At 47.4% G+C, this 20,624-nt stretch overlaps 1 protein-coding gene across 1 annotated transcript in view; it reads right to left on the bottom strand.

Annotated features, from left to right (window-relative positions):
* The window catches only part of LOC146009988 (uncharacterized), a 121,308-nt gene that overhangs the window by 91,478 nt on the left and 9,206 nt on the right, over positions 1–20,624 (bottom strand). Inside the window, exons 2-3 of the mRNA XM_083150707.1 lie at positions 19,938–20,008; positions 13,309–13,420 (exon numbers count right to left, since the gene is read on the bottom strand). Of these exons, the coding sequence (XP_083006833.1) occupies positions 13,309–13,420; positions 19,938–19,961 (136 nt within the window). The 5' untranslated portion in view covers positions 19,962–20,008. The remainder of the gene's footprint in view (positions 1–13,308; positions 13,421–19,937; positions 20,009–20,624) is intronic.

The following is a 20,624-nucleotide window of genomic DNA, read 5'->3' on the forward strand; positions in this document are numbered from 1 at the left end:
GGTAGCTGTACTTGGGCTGCTGAAAAAAGAACGCATTTAAACACAAAGAAACTACCTTGAAATTGACACATATTATTCCTCAATTATTTCTGTATAAACCTGAAGGAGAAAATATTAAGTGTCATTGAAATAACAAAAATAGAGGGAATTGCTTTTGGAACTCGCACGTGCTTTTTAAAAAAAACACACTGTTTTCACTTGTGTCTATGTTATATGTTGTATGTCATATTTCGTGCTCTTCATTTTAAATAAAAATAATAAAAGGTATATTTTATGACTCCATTCTCTATAAATGGTGCACCACCATAAGACAACCCTTTTTCTTTCTTCCTATTATGTATGAACTTCTCTAGTTCCAGAACGATTGGTACTTGGGAAGTGACATGGCACAATCAGACAATAACCTACTCCCAGCGTCCAGATGGAGAGCCTATTGATAAAGAATTATTGTTAAAAATCCGAACCAGTGGGAGACACTATAAATATGTCTACACGGTGAAGAAAAGTAAAATGATGGCCGGCAGAGTATCAGCCGGCTACTGTAATATGACCCTACAGCCAGAAACTTGTGAGGAACAAGTCAGGGAGCAGGGGACGGGAATGTTCTTATGGATAATGTGTGACAAGATCATGAAATACTCTGTCCCTTATTTTTCTCCCTGACGATGTTTATTATATTTGTGGTAGGAGGGCGTACAAATGGCTCTCCATGAACTACGTTGGAATTTGTTACCTAGGCAGAGTGTTACCTGAAGTGATGACCCTCACCCATGATGAGATGGTGAGCATACACAGAGGCAAACCTCCTCCTTACACTCATACCCATTATGACCAAATCCATAAAAGGGATTTAACAATCAGGAAAGAACCCCTAGCTTCTGAAATGATACACGAGTCATTCGGTATCCAACTTCTCATTGCATTAGATATCACCCATACCGCCAGAGGAGTCATAAATTTTAAGTATATACAAGCATTAGCCAGCTTGGTAGATAACATCACTGAGATTTATGATGACACTTTTAGATACACTGGGAAGGAGTTGCAAGCATATAAAAGAGAGCTAGTCCAACATCGGATGGTGCTGAACTATCTGACAGCTATGACAGGAGGATATTGTGTCACCCTCTCTACACAGTTTGGGGTGAAATGTTGTACATATATCACCAACAATACTGAAGACCCAGAAGAAATCATCGATCATCGGATGGATGAGATTCTTCAGCTTAAATGGGAATTTAGAAGGGAACATAATATCAGCCTGGCAGAAATAGGTAACAAAGTTAGCGAATGGACCTCCTGGTTGAATCCAATGCACTGGTTCTCCGGTTTAGGAGAATGGGCGCAAGGAATCATAGCTAGCATAGGAAAACTCCTCTGTATCGGTGGTGCCATCATAGTCTTTGTGCTGCTGTTCAAATGTTTGAAGGTGATGACCCGGGGAAGGACAAAACGTACCGAAATCATGAGTGTAAGAACGAGAGATGCAGAGGAAGACCAGGGTTTGGTATATGACCCTAGAATTGAAACCACCTCCCTTTAAAGAAACCATAATTGTGAACGTGTATATGTCGTAACCTCCCTTGTTTTTATTTTTATCCCAAAATTGTACATTATCCTTCGTGACCCTGAGTAGATTGTTCGATAAATGCGGCCCATCGTTTATCCGTGATCCTGGATCGGCCAAGAGCAGATGGTTTACTCCCCTTATATGTTTATTTCATGGATCCCAATTTCTTTGTTAGGATTATGAATTTCTGTATTGTAGTGTAAAATGTTTTGTAATGTAACAGTTTTATATTTACTGTTAAAGGGTGGACTGTCGAAGTCTAGTTGCACACACGCCATTTTAGGATAGTATGGCCGCCATTTTGGTTCGCAGAGTTGCGCAAATAAAGTTTCCATACCCGAGTATGTGTGACAAAGTGGACCAGAAGAGTAGCCATACTATCACACATAAATTCATAAATACATACTGACACTAAGTAAAATGTAGTTAAAGGTTTAGAACGCCACACATAGCTTAGTTAGCCCTGCATACATCTGTCTGTATCATGTTTAGTACCGTTCCGTTCCGTTCATTGTGCGAAGTATTCCGGTCATTGCGAATATTTCGCAATATACACGGCCCGATAGTTATGGACATAATCCATATTCCAGGGACAGTTTCTGTTGAAAGTATGTAACAAAGGAATCTGGATGAAACTGGTTCTTATCACTGCTGACGCCGAAACCATCAAACAAAGGACTCTTAAAGTTCACTCCCCTGCACCTAGTCAAACCAGTTGTATCATCTTACCCCCAATCACAGTGGACCTGACATACGATCTCTGACCAATGGGAATGGCCTTTGACCTCCCCCTTCTGACCCTATAAGATAGGTGACCCAGGGCTGCCCGGTCACTTCGGCACATCTACCTTTCCCTGACTATCCACCGGCCTATAGTTCATCCCTGAACGATAGCGAGCTCTGACCGGACTGCGCTTCGCATATTTGATGAGACGGCAAACGGTTGCATTAACGGTATTTATCCTTAGTGTATTGTTGGCTGATTGTGTCTTGTATCTGTATTCTTTCCCCCTAGCAGAGCCTGTTTAGTATTCATTGTTAGTATATTGTATCATTTGTTATACCTGTTTATTCTTATTTCTGTAACCCCCTTTTGTCCATTAGGGACTTAAATACAACCTTTTTACGGAGTTCTTATCTCCTTATTTCTATACAGTGGTCGTGTCTGTTTATTCGCATAATAGCGATAAGGTATATTACGGACACTGTCCTGTAAGGTATATTCGCAGATTAGAGACAAAGTACTGCGAAGGAATCTCTGATTAAGGTATTGGTTCTTGATGTACATAATACAATAAAAGGTACGCTACGCTGCGCTACGTTTTGTTCGCACGTAGTTAGGTATAAAGAGTACGTTGGTTGCGGACTTATTACGTAACCTGCGCTTTTCACTTATTGTCTCTCTGGTCATATTTAATCACCATTAACAGTATAGAAGGAGATCACACAGATGGGGGCATCAGGACTGAGCTGGAGAATGGGGCAGGACAGAGGAGTAGGGTACAGAAGGAGATCACACAGATGGGGGCATCAGAACTGAGCTGGAGAATGGGGCAGGGAACAAGGTTCGCACACAAATCAGAGGAAGAGAAGCTACAAAGTTTCCATAAGAGTGTAGGTGTTAGTTACTATCCAGCCACGTGATCTCCAATTGGGAACAGTAAAGTGCACCAAGTGCAGAGGTACCAGAGCCGGGCACTTTGCCTGAATTATGGTGAGCAAGTTTGGGGTCCACGTGCTGAAATCTACACCTTGACACCATAAGAAAAAAAAAACCATCATGTAGATATTTTCAAGTGCCAACTATTTTGCTTGTGTTGACCTATTGTGAGTATGGACATTGTGCATTCTGACCTAGACACTGACAACCCGTTATTGTACACCCAGTTATAGCCCCATGTCCCCAGGAAGGTGAATGTTGTGTGGAAGTTGCAGTATCAGCATACATGCATTGTGAATCAGGCACTGTACTAGAACACTGGCTGTGGTGCCCGATGTACACCAGGTGGTGGTGTTAGATATCCAGATATTACATTCTGAACAAATGTTACCACCCCAGCCAGGAACACACATTACATTACACCAGGGTGTTAGACTCTGTAATAAGCACAGCCCAGTAGATCACAGTCAGATTAGTTCTGCAAGGACCAATCAGCCTCCTGGTAACCAGTCAGGTGAGCAGCCTGGGTCCATGTGCCGGACTTTGTGTGGTTGCTGGAGCTATAGTCCTGCTTGGTTCTTTGCGTGGTGCGGACAAGATGTTCATCCGTCAGTCAGAGTTTCCTTGGACAGTCGGTTGTGTGATGTAATTAGTCTGACCCTGTATTGTTCTGATGCAGACTTGATTACTACCCTGGTGTTCAGCAATAGTCACCGGTCTTTATCATTTGGAAACCTTGTTACTTGGTGATATCTCTATGGGGAAGCAAACCTGAAATCTGAAATGTAAGGATCTTGCTACAGTGCTTAGGATGTGTGCCTACTGCCAGGTCATTATGGTGTAATAACTCTGGTGTAGTCTGAGGATATACTCAGTATCCTGCTGCAGTGCTTAGGATGTGTGCCTACTGGCAGGTCATTATGGTGTAATTAACCTGGTGTAGTCAGAGGATATACTCAGTATCCTGCTGCAGTGCTTAGGATGTGTACCTACTGGCAGGTCATTATGGTGTAATTACTCCGGTGTAGTCTGAGGATATACTCAGTATCCTGCTGCAGTGCTTAGGATGTGTGCCTACTGGCAGGTCATTATGGTGTAATTACTCCGGTGTAGTCTGAGGATATACTCAGTGTCCTGCTGCAGTGCTTAGGATGTGTGCCTACTGGCAGGTCACTATGGTGTAATTACTCCGGTGTATTCTGAGGATATACTCAGTATCCTGCTGCAGTGCTTAGGATGTTGCCTACTGGCAGGTCACTATGGTGTAATTACTCCGGTGTAGTCTGAGGATATACTCAGTATCCTGCTGCAGTGCTTAGGATGTTGCCTACTGGCAGGTCACTATGGTGTAATTACTCTGGTGTAGTCTGAGGATATACTCAGTATCTTGCTGCAGTGCTTAGGATGTGTGCCTACTGGCAGGTCATTATGGTGTAATTACTCCGGTGTAGTCTGAGGATATACTCAGTATCTTGCTGCAGTGCTTAGGATGTGTGCCTACTGGCAGGTCATTATGGTGTAATTACTCCGGTGTAGTCTGAGGATATACTCAGTATCCTGCTGCAGTGCTTAGGATGTGTGGCTACTGGCAGGTCATTATGGTGTAATTACTCCGGTGTAGTCTGAGGATATACTCAGTATCCTGCTGCAGTGCTTAGGATGTGTGCCTACTGGCAGGTCACTATGGTGTAATTACTCCGGTGTAGTCTGAGGATATACTCAGTATCCTGCTGCAGTGCTTAGGATGTTGCCTACTGGCAGGTCACTATGGTGTAATTACTCCGGTGTATTCTGAGGATATACTCAGTATCCTGCTGCAGTGCTTAGGATGTGTGCCTACTGGCAGGTCATTATGGTGTAATTACTCCGGTGTATTCTGAGGATATACTCAGTATCCTGCTGCAGTGCTTAGGATGTGTGCCTACTGGCAGGTCATTATGGTGTAATTACTCCGGTGTAGTCTGAGGATATACTCAGTATCCTGCTGCAGTGCTTAGGATGTGTGCCTACTGGCAGGTCATTATGGTGTAATTACTCCGGTGTAGTCTGAGGATATACTCAGTATCCTGCTGCAGTGCTTAGGATGTGTGCCTACTGGCAGGTCATTATGGTGTAATTACTCCGGTGTATTCTGAGGATATACTCAGTATCCTGCTGCAGTGCTTAGGATGTGTGCCTACTGGCAGGTCATTATGGTGTAATTACTCCGGTGTATTCTGAGGATATACTCAGTATCCTGCTGCAGTGCTTAGGATGTGTGCCTACTGGCAGGTCATTATGGTGTAATTACTCCGGTGTAGTCTGAGGATATACTCAGTATCCTGCTGCAGTGCTTAGGATGTGTGCCTACTGGCAGGTCATTATGGTGTAATTACTCCGGTGTAGTCTGAGGATATAACTCAGTATCCTGCTGCAGTGCTTAGGATGTGTGCCTACTGGCAGGTCATTATGGTGTAATTACTCCGGTGTAGTCTGAGGATATACTCAGTATCCTGCTGCAGTGCTTAGGATGTGTTCCTACTGGCAGGTCATTATGGTGTAATTACTCCGGTGTAGTCTGAGGATATACTCAGTATCCTGCTGCAGTGCTTAGGATGTGTACCTACTGGCAGGTCATTATGGTGTAATTACTCTGGTGTAGTCTGAGGATATACTCAGTATCCTGCTGCAGTGCTTAGGATGTGTGCCTACTGGCAGGTCATTATGGTGTAATTACTCCGGTGTAGTCTGAGGATATACTCAGTATCCTGCTACAGTGCTTAGGATGTGTACCTACTGGCAGGTCATTATGGTGTAATTACTCCGGTGTATTCTGAGGATATACTCAGTATCCTGCTGCAGTGCTTAGGATGTGTGGCTACTGGCAGGTCATTATGGTGTAATTACTCCGGTGTAGTCTGAGGATATACTCATTATCCTGCTGCAGTGCTTAGGATGTGTGGCTACTGGCAGGTCATTGTGGTGTAATTACTCCGGTGTATTCTGAGGATATACTCAGTATCCTGCTGCAGTGCTTAGGATTTGTGCCTACTGGCAGGTCATCGTGGTGTAATTACTCCGGTGTATTCTGAGGATATACTCAGTATCCTGCTGCAGTGCTTAGGATGTGTGCCTACTGGCAGGTCATTATGGTGTAATTACTCCGGTGTAGTCTGAGGATATACTCAGTATCCTGCTGCAGTGCTTAGGATGTGTGCCTACTGGCAGGTCATTATGGTGTAATTACTCCGGTGTAGTCTGAGGATATACTCAGTATCCTGCTGCAGTGCTTAGGATGTGTGCCTACTGGCAGGTCATTATGGTGTAATTACTCCGGTGTATTCTGAGGATATACTCAGTATCCTGCTGCAGTGCTTAGGATGTGTGCCTACTGGCAGGTCATTATTTTTTATCATCAATATATTTTATAGAATTTTTTGGGCTAGTGTGGCCCTTGCCACAAATATCTACAATGGGATGGGACTTCAGGAGGGTAGAGATGTAATAGTGCTATCGTTAAGGCTGGGTTTAGGGTGAGGCCCATAACTTTATTGATCAGCTGAAAGACATCTATCCAGTAGTTACGCAGTGAGGGGCAGGACTGAAATACATGATATAGGTGGCCTACCTTGACGCAGGCCCCCCCAGCAGAGTTTGGAGCAGGACGGCGAGTAGGTTTGTAACCTATCAGGCGCGAGGTACAATCTGTTAAGCAGTTTGACATCTATTTCCGCGTGGTTCAAGCATCTGGACATTTGAAAGGACGAACTATATATCCGTTCCCGAAGAGTAGCATTGGATGTTAGGGATTTGGGCAAATTAATGATTACATCATACCAGAAAGAAATTTCCTCACCCGTCCGAGCTGATGTTAAACAGGACATGACTGAGGTAGCTACAGCATTAGGAGGGTGACTGGGGCGAGGCAGGCTCTGGAACCAGTGTCGGATCTGGATATAATGAAATAATTCACTGGGTGGGATGGCAAAGCGGTCCTGAAGCTGAGGAAAAGTGAGCAAAGTGTGACCATCTAAAATGTCACCCAGTACACGTATGTTACACTGGAGCCATGGAGATAAATTCAAGTTGGGAACCAATCTGGCAATGGCAGTCATTGACAATGCCGCGATAGGGGGCTATGGTCAGGCAATTTGGAAACCAATTTGTCTCACGTGCGTATAGCAGAGGAGGTAGAGGGGAGTAAAGGTAAGTTTAGTGGTCGTATGTGCCTTGGTGTCCAAAGGATATCTGCGAGGAACAGTTTGTTTGTTCCAACACAACCCAGGGAGGTGTAAGGGGAGTGGCTATCCAGTATTTTAATTGAGCTTGGATGCAAGCATCCTGGTAAGCATACAGATCGGGAAGAGCCAGACCTCCATGGTGTCTAGGCAAGACCATACGGGAGTAAGCTAACTTAGGTGGGTGAGATTCCCACAGATATTAAGTGAGTATAACCCTACATGTGTCCAAGTATTTCTTTGGAAAACTGAAGGGAACTGTTCTTAATAAGTACATAAGCTTTTGTAGCAAAGACATTTTGAAGGCAGCTAAGCGACCCAGCCATGAAATTTCATAAGAGAGCCAAGACGAGGTCAAAGCTTGGAGGGCAGTAATGAGGGGAGGTAAGGTCACATCAAAAACCGCTAAAGTAGAGGTACTGTAGGGATGTGGATGCCCAAGTCTATAATGGATTTGGTGTTCCAATTGTATGGATAGAGGGAGCGTAAGGTTGCCACATCCGTCTCGGGTAAAGTTTATTGGCAAGGTATCAGATTTAATAATATAATAGGAAACCGCACTAAACGTAGACAAAAGGTCATGTAAGTGTGGGAGAGGAGGTGGAGCTGGTGAGAAAAAGAATAACATTGTCCGCAAACAGACACAGCGTATGAGCGGTCTGGCCACAAAATAATCCTGGAAATTTCCTATCTGATCTAATTTTAGCTGCAAGGGGTTCCATTACTAATACAAAGATCAGGGGTGACAGGGGGCAACCCTGACGGGTGCCATTGGATATTGGAAATGTGTCAGACAAAAAGCCATTGTTAAACACCCAGGCTGTGGGGGAACTATATAAGGCCATAATGGCCAACATTATTTGACCACTAAAACCAAATTTGGACAGAACAGCCTTCATGTATAGCCAATTCAACCTATCGAAGGCTTTCTCTGCATCTAGTGAAAGTAACAGGAAGCCCTCGGTATCTGAGAGGGAGTCAATCAGGTTAAAGACTCTACGGGTGTTATCCGAGGACACAAATCCCACCTGGTCAGAGTGTATTAGGGAGGGTCAATAAACATTATGTCGGGTTGCAATTAGTTTGGCGTATAGTTTAACGTCTCCGTTAAGTAAAGCAATTGGTCGGTAACTCTGACAGGGGGTGGGGTCTTTCCCTGGTTTGGGGATCGTAATTATTCGAGCCTCAAGCATTTTTGTAGGGCAGCTACCCACCCGAGCTACTTCATTAAAAAGCCTAGACAACATCGGGGAGAGCAAATCTTGATACTCTCTGTTGAATACGTTTGTGAAACCGTCCGGTCCGGGGGCCTTATTATTTGGTAGAGAATTAATGGCAATATCAATTTGGGATGAGGACCAAGGGGCATTCAACTCCTCTAATTTATCCAATGGCAAGGAGGGCAGGTTTATAGATGAAGGGAAGTTCTGAATGAGTGCAGGAGTGGGCTGGGGGGGGGAAGCATCTGTATTTAAATTGTAAAGCTGTATGTAATATTGTGTGAATTGATGAGCAATATCCAGCGGGTTTAGAGCCCAAAGGTGAAACAATACACTAGATATGATTGCGGGCCTGCTGGGCCCGAAGTTTCCGGGCTAGCATCCTTCCGGGTCTATTCCCCACTAAATACATTTTCTGTCTAAGTCTATTCAGGGCGATTTGAATTCCAAGAGTTTTTGTAGCTGGCTACGGAGATCGGACAATTCTTTGCGAAGTTCCCTAGTGGGGAAACGTTTGTTTTTATCCTCAGCCGCCTTGAGTTTAGATTCTAACGTACTTTGGAGCTGTGTGGCTTGTTTCTTAGGCATGGCCCCAGCTTGAATGGCGGAACCTCGGACAACTGCTTTAAAGGCACACCAGTAAGTCGGATCAGAGGGAGAGTTTGTAGACATAAATGTAGAGATACTATCAGTTATAATTTTCTTTGCAGCAATATTTGAGAGCAAGTGAGGGGAGAATTGCCAGTGTCTGGGGGGTAGGAAAGGCTTAGAAAGTTCCCAACGCCACACTACAGGGGCATGGTCCGACTATGGGCTGTCAAAGTCGAATTGCATACACGCCATTTTAAAATGGTATGGCCGCCCACTTGGTTCGCAGAGTTACGCAGATCAAGTATAATAACCAAGTTTTGCGAACCCAGTGCGCTGCCATATTAATACACAAATTCATATCCCACACTCACACGTAATAAAATATAGTTAATATGGTTTTAATTCGCAGCACATAGTTTAAATGGTAATACACGATCTTTCATGTACATATTTCGCATCTCTGTGTTCCGTCTCTCATGCAAAGCGCTCCGGTCCGGGTTAGAAGTTCATATCTTGTAACGGCCAGAAGCAATGAAACTATTACATATTTCATTGTTATTTCACCACGAGGACAGAGTAACCAGAAGATCCGGATGTAAGAGGTTTCTCAGCATGGGCTATGACCCCTATGACTATGCCTGAAGACAAAGAAACCTAGGTGCATTCCCCTGCACCAATCCAAGAGAAGCGACATCCGATCTTCTGACCAATGAGGACCCTCACAACCCCCCTCTACCTGGACACTATAAGAGGTCAAGCATGACCAAAACTCAGTCACTTTTCCTCCTCTCCTTCCCTGGGCTAAATTCTGGACAGAATATAGCGAGCTCGGACCGGGTTGCGCCAGCGCTATAGATGAGACGGTAACTGTTGCATTCCTGTATTTGTATTCTGTAGTGTGGCTGATTGTATTTTATATCTGTTTTGTTTCCCCTAGTAGTTAGTACATACTCTGTATTGTGTAACAAAAGATTTTTTTCTGTAACCCCTTGTTGTCCGTTAGGGACTGAAATACATGATTTGGAGACTTTGGGCGGTATTCAATGAGAATACCTGCGAGGTGCAGCGAATCCTTTTTTGGATTCGCTGCACATTCGCCACGTTCCGGAGCCTCGCCGGCTCCGGTATTCAACGAGTCAGGGGCTCGCTGCCCCTGACCGGCGAATATGAGCTCCTGCGGTAACGCCGCAGGGAGCCTGAGGACAGTGGCAGGCAGAGAGATGGAGGTCTCTCTGCCTGCCCCAGAACGTTTGTGGGGGGGAGGTGGGCTCCCCGGGTGCCAGGCAGCACAGGCTGCCCCCCCGGGGGTGCCAGCAGGGGGCCGCGTATATTCACTACACCCGATCATAACGATCGGGTGCAGTGAATATATGAATATGTAATGAGCGGCTCGGCTCCGGCGCCCCCTGCTGGCTGCTGTGTAAAAAAAAAATATATATATAATTTTTTTAATTAAATATATATTCAATAAAAATAGCATGCCCCTCCTCAGAATAAAATTCCTGATTTTTTTACACCAAATGTAAAAAACAAAACACTTCAGTTCACATTCCACTTCTCCATAAAAAGATAGCGATTGCTACTCGGTGAATCATGGCGAAAAAAACCTTCAAATGTATTCGCCATCTGGTCATTGAATAGGGTGATTCACCGTTTTAGTCAGAAATTCGCCAAACAGCACAAATTTGCCATAAAAACAGGGCGAATCAGGCTCATTGAATACCGCCCTTTATCTCCTTATTCCGTAAAGTATACTTGAGTCTTGGCTTTAATTCGCATTTAGCGACAAAGGGTAATAAGAAAATTGTCCTTAAAAGGTGTACTCAATTTGGGTACTAAGTACTGTGAAAGGATACCGCTTCATAGGTATCGGTATAGCGTGTTCTATACACTGACAAGGTCTGCTACTTTGCGCTACTCTTTGTTCGCACGTAGTTAGGAATAAAAGGTTACTGGGAAGCCCCATCTATATCTTATTTAAGTGCAGATGTGATGGGGGCTGCAGGAGCTGGTGCATGGAAGGGAGAATCCAAGATGCCCGTCGGGTGCTGGCAGAGTCAGCAGACCCGGGCTGTGTGAGCTCCCCAGGAGAGTAACTGGTGCTCCCGCTACTTGAGGAGGGCTGCGCCGGCTGCAAGGATCCCAGGAGGGTAAGCAGCAGCAGGGGGGAGATCTCCGATCCTCCGGTGGGTCCCGTTCGCGGCCGCTCCTGGAAGTCGGCGCCGGCCGTGGGAATCACGCAAGTCCCCGGCCTGGAGGCAGCAGGTAGGCTGCAACCTGCAGGACCCTCTTAATAGGGTGCCTGACTCCACAGACCTTACCTAGCGCACCAGCAGGGGTAGAGGGGAGTGGGGTTGTTCAGCAGGAGGCTGCAGGGCTGTCAGAACACTGAGGGGGCTGGATGCTTTAGGAAGGGGCCCAGAGCTGAGGAAAGATGTGGCTGCTTTCCATGCATACCAAGCCACGCCCCCAATCTGGTGTATTCTGAAGATCTACTCAGTATCTTGCTGCAGTGACAATTATTTGTGCTGCTCAGGAAATGTATTAGTGGTCTGTAACCATCTACTGTGGAATATACTTGTGGTACTGGGAAGAACTGCGCAGGATTTCAGGAAAAATATTAGTTGTGATTTAAATGTTTTCCTTAGGTTCACTTGCTGTATGTGGTGAGGAACATGATTCACTTCTGTTTACCCACATATTCTTAACTGGTAGCCACAAGCACTGATTTGGCCTATTTCATTGGCCATAAATAACTTGAATTTTGACTGGACCACCAACCTGCGGCACCCTTGCAAGTGCTCCAAGGCACCCTAGGAGCACAGTTTGGGAACCAATGGACTAGCCTATCCCTCCTCCTCCTAACCTCTCTCGCTCCTCCTATCCTGCCTAACCTACCCCTACTTCCGTACCTACTTAACCTATTGTTTTTCGTTCGTCCACCCACCTCCTTTTAGTCTGTTATCTCTTGTGAGTAGGGCCCTCCTTCCTCACGTACTCACTCTACCTCTTTACCTCACCAGTGCTCCTGTCCTGTTCTTCCCTTCCTCTACTTCATCTTCTGTCTCCTCGACAATTTTGACACCTACTTCAGAATTGATGCTGATTTTAGTTCTATCAGCTATACCCCTATTTATGCTGCATTTTATCAACGCACCCTGTTTGTTACCTTGTAATTAGTTTTTATGTTTGCTATGTACGGCGCTGCGGACACTTTGTGGTGCCTTATAAATAAACAAACTACTACTACTAATGTCACACCGGGTCTCCTCCCACTGACTAATGATGGAATCTCTGCGGCAATGTCCCTTGTAGGAGCAGCACCAGGCTGCAGGGAGGCTGGGGAACAGCTGAGAACATTGGTGTAAGAGGAGATGTTGGCTCCAGCGTTACCCACGTGGCAGATACATTTCCCTCATTAGTCTGATCTGACAGAAGCAGGTATAGAATAAGATAATACTGTAGAGACTGAACAAGGAAAATATGTGACTGTGATTAGTACACAGAAGCCTACGCAGCTGCCATGTCTGAGGTTACAGACCTGGTAACCATCACAGGTGAGCAGCTGCCCAGCCAAGATTATACACGGCCACCGGAGCCATTGCAAGGTCCTCACCATACACGGCACCATCACAGTAATGGGGAACATCGGCTCCCTGATTCTATGGTCATGCAGACTGGCCGCTGCAGTACTGATACTGGCCCGTGTTTCTCTACATACATGGTCACAGCTGATGGACGGAACACACCCTGATAATGGCAATGACGCTCCTGCCGCCACTTCCTGTTACCTCCCCCAAGCCGTCCCTTCCTGTTATTCACTCTCCGAGTTCTCACTGCGGCAGCATCACAGAGTTACCTTGGTGCGTGCGCAGTGTTCAACGATAATCACTTAACTGTGATTTTTTTTTTTTTTTGGCTATGTACGGCGCTGCGGACACTTTGTGGCGCCTTATAAATAAACGTACTACTACTACTAACTGTGACCGTCTGTATTACATACATATCGGAAACAGACCCTCTGTTCTGTACTTAGTGATTATTACTCACCTGTGCTGATACCTGCAGGGATTTCCTCCTCCTTACACTGCTGGTCACCCATCACATCCATCTCTTCTTCTCCCTCTTTATTTTGTTCTTTAATATCGGTCAGTGCTTCACCCTAATTAAACCACAAAATAAAATACATTATTAATGTCTGAATATTACTGACGGGGGGCTGCTAAGAACATATATTACATGCATCTTCACATCTATGTTTATATGTGCTGGCAGTGTATTTGGGATAGGCAGCAGCACTGTGTATATCTCCTGGCCAGCTTGTCCAGCATCAGGAGCCCTGTACCCAGCAGAGGTGTAAGCCAAGGTCTCAGGTGCTGATTACCTGGCTGTTCTTCCCAGCAGGCTGCAAAAGATGCTTAAAATAGGAAATACAGTCCATTACATTCTGTTATAGGTTATAGCTTTTATGATTTAGTACAATCCATGAATGTATATGTGCTACAGGAGGGGTAGCAACAGGAAATGGGACAGGCTAGAACCAGATAGATGACTGAACTGGAACCGGTTAGGTGTGCTGCTGCTGGTTTGTTATTTAGATGTTGCTAAGCAACCTGGTCTGATTTTTCTCATTAGCGGATTACCTGCCATTAGGGATTCTGACCAGCTGCTTCCTGCTGGTTATATTTCCTGTTTTGTTCCACAGCAGTGGCTTCTCACTGTGCAGTCTGTTGGTTAGTGTTCCAGCCTGAGTTCCCAGCCGTGGGTCTGCTGTCCAGACTCCACGTGCTGCTGCCTTGCCTTAGTTTGCTGTTGGAATTGCTGTCTGCCGCTAGTCCCTGTTTCTGAGTCCTGTGTCCTTTGCCTGGCCCTGCAGAACCCAGGAGGTTGAGATAAGTGCACCCCCTTGCCATCATTGTGCCTTACTAGCATTCTGTGAGAGATTCTGTGTAGAGTTTTTTTGTCTCTCTTCCAGGTCAAGTGGCTTCTAAAACACTGTGCGCCTTTGTACTTGTTAATTATTTTGTGTAACATCTTTATGCATTGTTGCATTTACCAGCATTATACTTGTGAGTTACTTTTGTTTAACATCTTCATGCATAGTAGCATTCATTAACACTGCTCGTGTGTATGTTGTTATTTCCTATACTAGCATGCAGAGTGATTTTCCGTATTTTGTACACAGAGCAGAGGGGTCATTAGTTCTGTGCTTTTACCTTCTGACTAGGCCTGGGTTGTTAGGTCTACACCAACTTGGTTTGGTCGACAAGCACTGGGTCGACAAGGGCGAGGTCAACATTGTTTTTTGACCCGAATGTCAAATCAGTCGACATTGACACAGTTTGAAGTACACTGCATAACCCCGCATTGCTCGCAATGCTTCGGGCACATTATTTTATTCTCCCACCACACCCTAGTGGATGGTAGTGCATGAAATACTGCCTGCCGGCACATGTCGGCTCAAAAAACAGTGAAAAACCCCATGTGGACCTTTTGACTGTCAACCTATTGCTTGTGTCGACCTACTTACCTGTCGACCTAGACCCATGTCAAACCAGTTGGTGTAGACCTAATGACCGTATCCCTTAGGCCTCTAGAGTCCGTTTGGGGGTCATTCCTCAAATTACCCATTGGGAACAATTGTGCCACTGTCTGTTTGCTTGTTTACTGGGTTTTAGTTAGTTTTTCCTCTTGTCCAGTTTAGAGATAGAAGTTCCCTTTATAGTACTGTGCGTTCACCCATTGGGAGATGCTAACAGCTGATCTGGGTGCAGGCCCCTAAGTGGCTGAGGAAAGTCAGGTGACCGATTTCAACATGGCTGCACCCATTCTGGTGTTTTGGAGGGAACTCGGGCATTCAATATATTCAGTATTACAAGATCACAAAATGTATTATGTTTTACAGTTAGACAAGTATAAAATGTTTAGTAAATATCTGCTTATTTCATCTTTTTTGCGCCTGATAAGTGTTCCTTATCTCTAGCATTCAGCCTGTGTAACAGAAAGCTGAGAGGGAGGGGAGCACTTAGGACAGACACACTTAGAATTAACCTCTGGGCACTGACAGCGCTGTGCAGGTACAGCATGATCAGCCTTCACTGCCAGCTGGGAGCAGAACTCAGCGCCAGCCAGGACGGACAATACAAAAGACAAAAATGATAAAACTCCAGCTACGTCTTTTTTTTTTTTTTTTTTTTTACTTCAATAACTTATGCAAAATGGGTTTCAATAAGTACAGATGAAAAGAAACCTCCCCAGTCAGGTCCCTGTGTCAGTAATAGAGATAAGAGTGATGTCACTGACGCTCCCAGACCCCCTCACCTCCCCAGTCAGGTCCCTGTGTCAGTAATAGAGATAAGAGTGATGTCACTGACGCTCCCAGACCCCCTCACCTCCCCAGTCAGGTCCCTGTGTCAGTAATAGAGATAAGAGTGATGTCACTGACGCTCCCAGACCCCCTCACCTCCCCAGTCAGGTCCCTGTGTCAGTAATAGAGATAAGAGTGATGTCACTGACGCTCCCAGACCCCCTCACCTCCCCAGTCAGGTCCCTGTGTCAGTAATAGAGATAAGAGTGATGTCACTGTGACGCTCCCAGACCCCCTCCACAGTCAGGTCCCTGTGTCAGTAATAGAGATAAGAGTGATGTCACTGACGCTCCCAGACCCCCTCACCTCCCCAGTCAGGTCCCTGTGTCAGTAATAGAGATAAGAGTGATGTCACTGACGCTCCCAGACCCCCTCACCTCCCCAGTCAGGTCCCTGTGTCAGTAATAGAGATAAGAGTGATGTCACTGACGCTCCCAGACCCCCTCACCTCCCCAGTCAGGTCCCTGTGTCAGTAATAGAGATAAGAGTGATGTCACTGTGACGCTCCCAGACCCCCTCCACAGTCAGGTCCCTGTGTCAGTAATATAGATAAGAGTGATATCACTGTGACGCTCCCAGACCCCCTCACCTCCCCAGTCAGGTCCCTGTGTCAGTAATAGAGATAAGAGCGACGTCACTGTGATGCTCCCAGATCCCCTCACCTCCCCAGTCAGGTCCCTGTGTCAGTGATAGAGGTAACAGTGATGTCACTGTGATGCTCCCAGACCCCCTCACTTCCCCAGTCAGGTCCCTGTATCAGTAATAGAGATAAGAGCGACGTCACTGTGATGCTCCCAGATCCCCTCACCTCCCCGGTCAGGTCCCTGTGTCAGTGATAGAGGTAACAGTGATGTCACTGTGATGCTCCCAGACCCCCTCACTTCCCCAGTCAGGTCCCTGTATCAGTAATAGAGATAAGAGTGATGTCACTGTGATGCCCCCAGACCCCCTCACCTCCCCGGTCAGGTCCCTGTGTCAGTAATAGAGATAAGAGTGATGTCACTGTGATGCACCCAGACCCCCTCACCTCCCCGGTCAGGTCCCTGTATCAGTAATAGAGATAAGAGTGATGTCACTGTGATGCCCCCAGACCCCCTCACCTCCCCGGTCAGGTCCCTGTGTCAGTAATAGAGAGAAGAGTGATGTCACTGTGACGCTCCCAGACCCCCTCACCTCCCCAGTCAGGTCCCTGTGTCAGTAATAGAGATAAGAGTGATGTCACTGTGACGCTCCCAGACCCCCTCACCTCCCCGGTCAGGTCCCTGTGTCAGTGATAGGGATAAGAGTGATGTCACTGTGACGCTCCCAGACCCCCTCACCTCCCCAGTCAGGTCCCTGTGTCAGTAATAGGGATAAGAGTGATGTCACTGTGACGCTCCCAGATCCCCTCACCTCCCCAGTCAGGTCCCTGTGTCAGTAATAGGGATAAGAGTGATGTCACTGTGACGCTCCCAGACCCCCTCCACAGTCAGGTCCCTGTGTCAGTAATATAGATAAGAGTGATATCACTGTGACGCTCCCAGACCCCCTCACCTCCCCAGTCAGGTCCCTGTGTCAGTAATAGAGATAAGAGCGACGTCACTGTGATGCTCCCAGATCCCCTCACCTCCCCAGTCAGGTCCCTGTGTCAGTAATAGAGATAAGAGTGATGTCACTGACGCTCCCAGACCCCCTCCACAGTCAGGTCCCTGTGTCAGTAATAGAGATAAGAGTGACGTCACTGTGACGCTTCCAGACCCCCTCACCTCCCCGGTCAGGTCCCTGTGTCAGTGATAGAGGTAACAGTGATGTCACTGTGATGCTCCCAGACCCCCTCACTTCCCCAGTCAGGTCCCTGTATCAGTAATAGAGATAAGAGTGATGTCACTGTGATGCCCCCAGACCCCCTCACCTCCCCGGTCAGGTCCCTGTGTCAGTAATAGAGATAAGAGTGATGTCACTGTGACGCTCCCAGACCCCCTCATCTCCCCGGTCAGGTCCTGTGTCAGTAATAGAGATAAGAGTGATGTCACTGTGACGCTCCCAGACCCCCTCACCTTCCCAGTCAGGTCCCTGTGTCAGTAATAGAGATAAGAGTGATGTCACTGTGACGCTCCCAGACCCCCTCACCTCCCCAGTCAGGTCCCTGTGTCAGTAATAGAGATAAGAGTGATGTCACTGTGACGCTCCCAGACCCCCTCACCTTCCCAGTCAGGTCCCTGTGTCAGTAATACAGATAAGAGTGATGTCACTGTGACGATCCCAGGCTCCCTCACCTCCCCAGTCAGGTCCCTGTGTCAGTAATAGAGATAAGAGTGATGTCACTGTGACGCTCCCAGACCCCCTCACCTCCCCGGTCAGGTCCCTGTGTCAGTAATAGAGATAAGAGTGATGTCACTGTGACGCTCCCAGACCCCCTCACCTCCCCGGTCAGGTCCCTGTGTCAGCAATAGAGATAAGAGTGACGTCACTGTGACGCTCCCAGACCCCCTCACCTCCCCAGTCAGGTCCCTGTGTCAGTAATAGAGATAAGAGTGATGTCACTGTGACGCTCCCAGACCCCCTCACCTCCCCGGTCAGGTCCCTGTGTCAGTAATAGAGAGAAGAGTGATGTCACTGTGACGCTCCCAGACCCCCTCACCTCCCCGGTCAGGTCCCTGTGTCAGTAATAGAGATAATAGTGATGTCACTGTGACGCTCCCAGACCCCCTCACCTCCCCGGTCAGGTCCCTGTGTCAGTAATAGAGATAAGAGTGATGTCACTGTGACGCTCCCAGACCCCCTCACCTCCCCAGTCAGGTCCCTGTGTTAGTAATAGAGATGAGTGATGTCACTGTGACCCTCCCAGACCCCCTCACCTCCCCGGTCAGGTCCCTGTGTCAGTAATACAGATAACAGTGATGTCACTGTGACGCTCCCAGACCCCCTCACCTCCCCGGTCAGGTCCCTGTGTCAGTAATAGAGATAAGAATGATGTCACTGTGACGCTCCCAGACCCCCTCACCTCCCCGGTCAGGTCCCTGTGTCAGTAATAGAGATAAGAGTGATGTCACTGTGACACTCCCAGACCCCCTCACCTCCCCGGTCAGGTCCCTGTGTCAGTAATAGAGATAATAGTGACGTCACTGTGACGCTCCCAGACTCCCTCACCTCCCCAGTCAGGTCCCTGTGTCAGTAATAGAGATAAGAGTGATGTCACTGTGATGCTCCCAGACCCCCTCACCTCCCCGGTCAGGTCCCTGTGTCAGTAATAGAGATAAGAGTGATGTCACTGTGACGCTCCCAGACCCCCTCACCTCCCCGGTCAGGTCCCTGTGTCAGTAATAGACATATGAGTGATGTCACTGTGACACTCCCAGACCCCCTCACCTCCCCGGTCAGGTCCCTGTGTCAGTAATAGGGATAAGAGTGATGTCACTGTGACGCTCCCAGACCACCTCACCTCCCCGGTCAGGTCCCTGTGTCAGTAATAGAGATAAGAGTGATGCACTGTGACGCTCCCAGACCCCCTCACCTCCCCGGTCAGGTCCCTGTGTCAGTAATAGAGATAATAGTGACGTCACTGTGACGCTCCCAGACCCCCTCACCTCCCCAGTCAGGTCCCTGTGTCAGTAATAGGGATAAGAGTGATGTCACTGTGACGCTCCCAGACCCCCTCACCTCCCCAGTCAGGTCCCTGTGTCAGTAATAGAGATAAGAGTGATGTCACTGTGACGCTCCCAGACCCCCTCACCTCCCCGGTCAGGTCCCTGTGTCAGTAATAGGGATAAGAGTGATGTCACTGTGACGCTCCCAGACCCCCTCACCTCCCCATTCAGCATACAGACGGGTGCCGGACGGGGTCCCGACAGTCGGGATCCTGACAGGCATTCACCAGACGTCGGGATCCCTACTGTCAAAACACCGACAGCCCGGTTCCCGACGGCCAACTGCTATTTTCCCTCGTAGGGGTCCACGACCCCCATAGAGGGTGAATAGAATAGGTGGCTCGCACAGCGAGCCACCGTGCCCGTAGCGTGGCGAGCCCGCAAGGGGCTTAGTTGCGCTTACCATGCTGTCTGGGTCCGTCCAGTCGGGATAATGACTGTCAGGATCCCGACTGTCGGACCCCTATACCACACCCCATACAGACGATATGTACGGTTTTTAAAGGGGCAATCACTTACCATGGGGCAAGTGAAAACCATGCGTTGTAAGTTATTGCTCCTTTGAAAACATCTGAGTTCAGCTGGCATCCCGCCCTGCATTACATTCCGCGCTGTCACCTCTCTATACACCAGATGGATCATCTCTAAAGTGAACATTAATAAATATTAATTGTTGTATATCTGACCTTGTCCTCGGTTACCGTTTCCATGATGGCGTCTCTACAGTCCTCCGTGCGCGTCTCTCAGATTAATCCCCCTGTGAGAAGAATCACACAGCAAACAGGAGAATAAGGGGAGCAGTCATTGTGATGTGTGTGTGCCCCAGTAATTACACTTGGAGGGTAAATACACTGACCCTGTGCGGAATCTTGGCTTTGGTCTGCACAGTTGTCTGACACTTATCATCAGGTATCAGCCACAATCACATCTTTCCTTCATGAGGAACACAGCCAGGACCAAGCCCGTCATTCCCCCAGATCTGCCTACAGTCATACCTGCATATGTATCATCACACCTAGACTACTGCAATGTCCTCTACCTTGGGCTCCCAGCAAAAGGACTGCACCGCTTGTAGATGGCACAAATGCCGCTGCCGGGCTGTTCCCCAACCAGCCCCGCACCCCCCATTCCCTACTCCTTTCACTGGCTGCCTGTAAGATGTGAATTGCTATGAAGATTGGCTTAATGACCAGAGCCCAAGGTACATGAAGCAGCTTCTGATCCCTCACTGCCCCTCTCGCTTACTGAGATCCGCAGATGATGGACTATTACCGGCACCTAGATTCTGCCTGAGCTCATCTGGGGCGGAGCTTTCTGCTCTGTGGCTCTGACTCAGAGGAACTCTCTTACCCGCACAGTGCGACGGGATGCGG

The sequence above is a fragment of the Crinia signifera genome, chromosome 6 (genome assembly GCF_055691185.1).
Source record: "Crinia signifera chromosome 6, ASM5569118v1, whole genome shotgun sequence".
NCBI classification, from domain to species: Eukaryota; Metazoa; Chordata; class Amphibia; order Anura; family Myobatrachidae; genus Crinia; species Crinia signifera.